The sequence below is a fragment of the Triticum dicoccoides genome, chromosome 6B (assembly GCF_002162155.2).
Source record: "Triticum dicoccoides isolate Atlit2015 ecotype Zavitan chromosome 6B, WEW_v2.0, whole genome shotgun sequence".
Lineage (NCBI taxonomy): Eukaryota > Viridiplantae > Streptophyta > Magnoliopsida > Poales > Poaceae > Triticum > Triticum dicoccoides.
This window is the reverse complement of record NC_041391.1, coordinates 387427683-387436208: the sequence shown is the minus strand read 5'-3', so window position 1 is coordinate 387436208 and position 8526 is coordinate 387427683. Positions and strand designations below refer to the sequence as shown.

Sequence of the window (8526 nt, the reverse complement as noted above, 5' to 3'; positions counted from 1 at the left end):
TGGAATCAAGATGCATATTCTTCCTGGTCAGGAGATCACATGTGTTTATTCTGTCATGAAGTAGGAGCTAACAAAAGAATTTATGTTTTGGTAGGCAGCAAGTTTTCCATATCCATTTGAAGGTCACATTGGCATCCTCATTTCTCATTAAGAAATTATAAATCCTCTTGGTCATATTTATACTGTTGCTCCAAGAGAAATTTCATATATCATGATCATTATTCAATCTGATGCTAGTTGGTCAGATAGAAGATGAAATTGCTGGTGTGCAGTAATGGACAAAGGCAGCTGGAACAAATTGTAAAGATTTTCAGTACCTTTGGCTGCCCCAATAGATATTTTCTCCTAAAGGCAGAAAGAGTGAAGCTCAAGGTATTTCAACTTCATGATCTCTCCATTCTATTTGTTATCCCACAGCATGGATGAGTTTCCTGCTTTGATCACACACATGCTGTCATCTCTTTAAATAGGTCTGACATTTTCATGCAGTCTTTCCACTAATTGATCATTTATTGGGGTTTGTATGAGGAGCTTCATTATTCTGATAATGTGCCTCCCAAATTAATTTGACCCATGGAATATCCATCTTATTGTAGAATTTGTAGAGATGTTTGATAAGGAAGACTTTGTTTTGTTCTCTCAAATTCAGTACACCAAGGCCTCCTTGATTTTTTGGCTTGCAAATCATATCCCAGCTGGCAAGGCATTTACTTCTCCGTTTTGCATCACCTGTTGAAGTTGGCATTTTTTGAAGATGCAAAAAGCACCTTTTGCAGATGTAAGAGTTGGCACTTTTTTGAAGATGCAAAAACCACCTTTTGGAGATGTAAATTTTTATATGTCCTGTTTTACTTCTGCAAATTTGCGCTCTTATGTCACTGTTATATCACTGTGAGGCAATCTCAGGTCTGCTATTCAGCTTTTCCAACCCAAATGCGACATGGGCCCGCTACAAGAGCATCTCGTCCCATCAACCCGTTGTGGGAAAAACTCAACATATTCCACCGACATGGGTATAAAGTAAAATAACAATGCGCATAAGATAGGGACTGCATTCCTATTTACTACTCCATCCGTCCGGAAAAGCTTGTCCCTCAAATGAATGTATTAGTGCTAGAGGGGCAACTTTTTTCGGACAGAGGGAGTATTTCGTCCCTGGATTGAAATGGACGAATAGTAAGTGATCGAAAGAAGGATCCCTGTATTTGGCTTGCTAACTAACCCCTCTTTTCGTTGCTCTCCAGTGGAAAACGAACGAAATAACACACTTTAAGCCGTGGAACTCGAGCCACGCATTTACAACATCACCAAACCTCAAGGAATAAGTGAACTATGTACATTTGTTTATACATTAAGTCAGCTCTTGTAAATCATTTTCCTTCCTGTGCTGAACTGAAGCTTTCGGGGCAGGAGCATTGTGCTCTATATAGTCATCCAAAGCTTCCTCCTCATCGTCTGAAGATAGAAGCGATGACCCCATCCATGTTTTGAAGCCATCGTTTACACGCCTCTGCGCCTCTGAGGTCACCTCAATTGTGGTCTCGAGCATCTCAAGGCCCACAATATGGCTAGCATAATCGCCCTCCGCTGCCGCTTTCCTTCTCAAGAAGAAGGCTGTACCACCGTAAAGGATAACTAAACCCCATGCTGCAATTTCGTAGCACCAGAAGAGAGGAATCGAGCAACTACTTCCAAGGGCCAGAAGCATTGATCCAAAGACTATTGCCATGAGACCAAATATGAGGGCGAAAGCTGCATTCACTATAGCCAGGCAACGCATACCACCTGCAGTTCAAAGTTGATATTAATTATCTATGACAAGTATGGTTATGTGTGCGTAATAGGTCCTACACAAACTGATATGGAACTAATACTACCAAGCTGCATTAGAAAGTGTAAAGCACAGCTATATGAAATTATCAGCCATATGAAATTATGTCAATTTATAACTGATGTGGTGATAAGTCGTTTTATATTTGATCAGAACAAATCTGCAACATGATCATGGCCATCGGATGGTACAAAAGATTCAAGAGACAGAGTCATCAAAAACAGTTGGCTCCCCATTCTTACGACATGCCAATGCAATTAGTATAAATATATGAGTATTTCTTCATTCAAGCTCCTCATGATCTTGTGGAATCTCTGCCTTTACAAAGCAATGGAAGTGATGTTCACGAGAGTGAACAATCTCTGAGACTTGTCATTGCCAGAGTAACTGTTGCAAACTAATAGCAAAATCTAGTAGGTGCAAATCCAGAGATATAGATTTTCTCCACTTATAACTGTGTTTAATACTCCTTCCGTCCAATAATATAAGAGTGTTTTTATACTAAACTAGTGTCAAAAACAATCTTATATTATGGGGTGGAGGGTGTCAAAAATGCTCTTATATTATGGGACGGAGGGAGTAGTTAATACTACTGTTAAGCAGAGAAGGATTTGTTAACGTAACTCACCTTACGGCTGGAATGACATGGCGATTGTGATGATACCAAAGGTGAACTCCCAGAAAAGGTGACGCAATTCAGGCCGATAAGTCTATGCAACGCTGTTTATAAAGTACTCCCTCTGTAAGCTAATATAAGAGTGTTTAGTTCACTACTTTAGTATTCTAAACGCTCTTATATTAGTTTACGGAGGGAGTACTTCCTAAGATGGTAGGGGGCAGTTTGAAGCTAATCTTGCCAGAGGTGATCAGTCCGACACAGATCTGCCACAGGTGATCAGCCCGACACAGATTGCATTCATGCCAGGGCGACTGATTACAGATAATGTCCTGGTGGCCTACAAAAGCTATCACACCATTAAGAATAAGAGGGAAGGGAAAGGATTGTGTGCTTTAAAACTGGATAAGCACAAAGCCTATGATCGAATTGAGTAAACATTCTTAAAGGAGATAATGTTGAAACTGGAATTCCATGAGAATTGGGTCAATCTCATGATGCATTGCGTCTCAACAATGGAGCACCGTGATCGTTTCAACTATGAGACCACGAGTTTTTAACCTACAGGGTACTGAGGCAGGGAGATCCCTTGTCACCCTACCTCTTCCTGCTATGCACAGAGCACAGAGGGACTGACTGTTATTATCCCATGAAGAAGAAAATGGGAATTTGCATGGTATTAGGGTATGTCAGAATGCTCAGGATATCAGAAATCTCTTGTTTGCGGATGATTCCATGATTCTTATGAAAGCCCATAACCAGAATGTGGAGTGTTCAAAATCTCTGCTCGAGTCTTGTTGCGAGGACGGCCAGAGGGTGAGCATTGAAATATCCAGTGTTTTATCTTCAGCCCCAATACTGAAGTGGTGTTAAGGGGCATATTTGTAGAACCCTGAACGTTACGACTGAGGCACTTAATGACAGATACTTGCGGTTGCCAGCTACAGTGGGCAAGGACAGAACTGACTGCCTTCTGTGCCTAGTTGATCTGAGTGAATCAGAGGATTAAGGAGTGGAATGAGAGGTTTTTATGGGCTGGAGAGTAAGAAGCCCTTCTCAAGTCAGTTGTACAGGGTTCTCAAACAAAATCTTGCACTTCCAGTCCCATGTCGGAGCCGATCCCGGTGCCTGCTGCCACCTCCCTCCACAAACTAACTCGTTCCGCTCCACCTTCCCCAAGCCTACTCACACCGACTACCCCCCGTGAGCGTGTCCTTTGACTTTGCCACAGTGCTGCTTGGATCGGCGGGCAAAGACTTGGTGCTTTCTGCCCGGAGTCGGTTGACTCTAGGAGGCGCCCTATGGCCGAGGTGTATGGCATGGTGTCTGACCTCAGAGGGAAGCAGGTCGTCGCAGATCAAGGTGCTCTATCTTTCAAGGCTATCGTCAATTGTGGTTGCACCAAATCCCATCCTCTCAAACAGCTCATCGAAAGGAGGAGGGATGGAATGAAGTCAGGAATAAGCAGGGTAGTCGCTCTTCCAGAGAGCCCCCACAAACACACACACACCCCACCCACCACCACCCACATTACAACTTGATTATGGACCGACACGGAGGACTGGCGTGGGAAGGACGCCAGCAGCACGCAGCACTGAGACGAGCGGCAGTCAAACCAGCAGCACTCAGACGCCACACAACCAGGCGTTGATCTGCAGGCAAAGCAGCGGACCAGAGCGAGCATGAGCTGGTCGACCTGAAGGGCGACCTGGTCCAGTGGGGAGACCTCCAGCAAGAGACCTGCAGGGCGGAAGACCTGGACACGTGCAGCCGCTCCTGGCCTGGTCAGGAGCATTGACCCTTAGGGGCGACGCAAACACGTGGAACCAGCACAGCTGGATCTGGACGGGAGAGCGCAGAGGCAGTGGGCATCGGGTGGCACGTCGGGAGCAGCACGCAGTGGCAACGGCGGTGGCCAGCGCGCAGGTCGTCAAGCTGGAGTAGAGGCGGCCGGATCAGGCCCTAGCAGCCTCCGGGCGGCTGAGGGTGGAATCCGGCGGATGGGGCGAGGATCCGGCGAAGTGAGGCAGCGCAGCCTGATCTGGAGGGCGGCGGGACGAGGCGTTGACCAGCGCGAGCGTCATGGCGAGCGAATCGGGTTGGGAGCCTGGAGCGCGGGGCGGGCGACCTGGAGCGGATCAGGTCGGGTCGCTGCACTGGATAAGGTCGGGAAGCTTGGAGGACATGGTTAGGAGTGTACCTATTGGCGAGAAGTTCTTCATAAGAGGAAACCTTAATGGCCATGTGGCTACATCTAACATAGGTTTTGAAGGGACACATGGGGGCATTGGATATGGCAGCGGGAATCAAGGAGAGGATGTATTAAGCTTCGCTTTAGCTTACGACATGATCGTAGCTAACACCCTTTTTAGAAAGAGAGAATCCCATCTAGTGACTTTTAGTAGTGGACAACACTCTAGTCAGATTGATTTCCTCCTCTCGAGAAGAGAGAAGAGAAGACAGACGTACTTGCCTAGATTGTAAGGTGGAACCTGGAGAGAGTGTTGTCCCTCAACATAGACTTTCGCTTTCGAATTCGTTCCAACAGGATAAGAGCACCAAAGTCGCTAGAACGAAGTAGCGGAAGCTCAAGGGGGAGGCAGCTCAGGCTTTCAAGGAGAGGGAGGAAGGAGGTGATGCAAACAATATGCGGATGAAGATGGCGACTTGCATTCGAAAGGTAGCTACAGAGGAGTTTGGGTTGACCAAGGGTAGTAGAAGCGAAGCTAAAGATACCTGGTGGTGGAACGATGATGTCCAGAAGGCTATTAAGAAGAAAGATTGTTTCAGACACCTACACCTAAATAGGAGTGTAGACAAGATAGAGAAGTACAAGGCGGTGAAGAAGACTGCAAAGCGAGTTGTAAGTGAAGCAAGGGGTCGGGCGTACGAGGACCTCCACCAGCGTTTAAACACGAAGGAAGAGGAAATGGACATCTATAAGATGGCCAAAATCTAAGAGAGGAAGACGAGGGCCGTCAACTAAATCAAATGCATCAAAGACGGAGCATATCGACTTCTGGTGAAGGACAAGGAGATCAAGCATATATGGCGAGAGTACTTCGACAAGTTGTTCAATGGAGAGAATGAGAGCTCTACCTGTTAAGACCGGCATATTAGGAGCTTAGCCCAGTTAGTTGTGGCCCAGTTTATCTTATCGTTATTAGGGGCTTAGCCCAATTATCTTATTAGGAGGATTATATAAACTCATGGACCCGTTTTGGGATTAAGCAAGAAGCAATCATATTTGCTCGGCTTCCTTAGGGAGCCGAGAGACCTAACCCTAGCTGCCGCTGCTCTCTCTCTCTCTCTCTCTCTCTCTCTCTCTCTCTCTCTCTCTCTCTCTCTCTCTCTCTCTCGCGCGCGCGCGCACGCAACAACGGCGCCCCAGCGCCGGCGACCACGCCTTCCTCCACGCCATCCCTCCTTCCACCCCTACAACCTAAGACCACGCCCTGGTAGGGATCCGGTTCCTACCAATTTGGTATCAGAGAGCTTCGGTGCGATCATGTCCTCGCCGCCACCCACCCCGACCCTTCCACTGCCGATCGCGACGACCGCCCCGATGGCCACCACGGCCAGCGCCCCGCTCTTGCCGGTGCCGGTCACCTCCGCCGCGCCTGTCCCGGTCGTCTTCACCCCGGAGCAGATGACGGCTACCATCCGGGATCTCACCCAGGCGGTCACGGGCATCTACACGTTCCTCGCGAGATCCTATGGGCCACAGCCGCCTGTGCCCTTCGCCATCACCCCGCCACCGCAGCCGCCGCCGTGGTAGCCGTCGTCCTCGGCGACCCCCGTCGCCGCCACCATGCAGCAGCTGCCGTGGCAGCCGCCACCAACGACGAACCCCAGCAGGGGCAACAGCTGCAGCTGCCGCCACGGGCGACCGCGGCCCTGGGCATCCCGACGACGGGCCCGGCGGTGCCCATCCACCAGGTCCGGTTCCCCCGTCGCCGTCTCCGTTACCGGTCTGGCTCGCTGGGTCCCTTGCACCGGTCTACACGACGGCCTCGGTCGGCCGCACGTGCTGCCTCCGCCGGTGACGCACCCAGCCATGCAGTTTGGGAGGTCCTCGGGCTACGTCGAGCCCTTCGCCAGCATCGACGGGCCCCTGTTCCAAGGCGGCACCCTGATGCCCGCCTACTCGGCATCGTCATCCTCGTTGCGCCGTGCTGACGAAGTGCACCCGCCCGTCGTCCATGTCCAGACGCCGCCGAGATTCTCCAAGCTGGAGTTCACGACCTACGACGGCACCGTCGACCCCCTGAATTGGCTCAACCAATGCGACCAATTTTTCAGGGACAACGCATGCTCGCGTCCGACCGCACCTGGATCGCCTCGTATCATATCCGAGGAGCTGCGCAGACGTGGTACTACACCCTCGAACAGGACGAGGGCGGCATGCCACCATGGGAGCGCTTCCGCGAATTGTGCCTCTTGCGCTTCGGTCCGCCTATACGCGGGAGCCGTCTGGCGGAGCTTGGGCGTCTTTCGTTCCTAACCTCGGTGCAAGACTTCGCCGACCGCTTCCAGGCACTGGCGTGCCACGCCCCTGGCGTTTCGGCTCGTCAGCGGGCTGAGCTCTTTGTCGGCGGCCTACCGGACCACATTCGTGTGGATGTGGAGATGCGCGGGCCACAGGACCTCCAGAGGGCCATGTACTAGGCCCGCGCGTTCGAGCGTCGCACGGCGGCCATCCAGCAGGGGCCACCGCCCCGGGCCGCCACCCTGGACGAAAGTTCCCACGCAGGGTCTGCCTGCCCAGGCTTCCGTGGCGCACATCACCGCGGCTGCGGCACGCCCGTTCCGCCGGCTCACCCCGGCCGAGCAACTCGAGCGTCGCCGCCAAGGGTTGTCCTTCAACTACGACGAGCCCTACGTACCGGGCCATGTCTGCCCACGACTCTTCTACCTGGAGGCTGCAGACTACATTGAGGAGGACCCCGCTGCCGCCGGGCTCGGCGACCAGCCCGCCCCAGTTGGCGCGGAGGTGTTTGGCGACCGTTGATCTGCCCCGCCTTCTAGCTCGAGGACGAGCTGTTTGTGCAGGCGGGGAGAGATGTTATGACCGGCATATTAGGGACTTAGCCCAGTTAGTTGTGGCACAGTTTATCTTATCGTTATTAGGGGCTTAGCCCAATTATCTTATTAGGAGGATTATATAAACTCGTGTAAGGACCTGTTTTGGGATTAAGCAAGAAGCAATCATATTTGCTTGGCTTCCTTAGGGAGCCGGGAGACCTAACCCTAGCCGCCGCTGCGCTCTCTCTCTCTCTCTCTCTCTCACGCGCGCACGCAACGACGGCGCCCCAGCGCCGGCGACCACGCCATCCCTCCTTCCACCCCTACAACCTGAGACCACGCCCTGGTAGGGATCCAGTTCCTACCACTACCATTAAGTTGGACGACTCCTTCGACAATACGAAGAGACGTTTTGTGCGACAAATCTAGGAGCCCGAGGTTTGGGAGACTTTAAAAAGGATGAAAGGAGGCAAGGCAATGGGCCCTGATTGTATCCCCATTAAGGTGTGTAGAGGCCTTGGGGGCATAGCGATAGTAGGAAGAGGATTTGGAGCACTTAGGTGCGCTCCAACCCTCCTATATGAGTATTAAATTCAAAAAAAAACATGAGAATTTCAAAAAGAAACTGGAATTTTGGGATATCAAACCTAGGCGCCCAATCTACACCAGTTTAATCCCAAAACTGCAAGGTTCTTTTTATTTTCTTGGCATTTTTTAAATTTAATAGTTATATAGGGGTAAGGAGCTCATGTGTATTTCCCAGCGATGGTATGGCTAACTAAACTTTTCAATCTCATTTTTTGGTCAGACAAGATGCTCGAAGAATGGAGGCGGGGTATATTAGTACCAATCTTCAAGAACAAGGGGATGTTCAAAGTTCTACTAATTACTGTGGAATTAAGATGATGGGCCATACAATGAAGCTATGGGAGGGAGTCATTGAGCACCGCTTAAGAAGAATGACAAGTGTGACCAAAAATCAGTTTGGTTTCATGCGTGGGAGGTCAACCATGGAAGCCATGCTCTTGGTACGACAACTTATGGAGAGATAAAG

At 50.3% G+C, this 8526-nt stretch overlaps 1 protein-coding gene across 1 annotated transcript in view; it reads right to left on the bottom strand.

Annotated features, from left to right (window-relative positions):
* Positions 1–1016: 1016 nt before the first annotated feature.
* The window catches only part of LOC119321161, a 34585-nt gene continuing 27075 nt past the window's right edge, over positions 1017–8526 (bottom strand). The window contains exon 4 of the mRNA XM_037594968.1: positions 1017–1785. Within this exon, the coding sequence (XP_037450865.1) occupies positions 1352–1785 (434 nt within the window). The 3' untranslated portion in view covers positions 1017–1351. The remainder of the gene's footprint in view (positions 1786–8526) is intronic.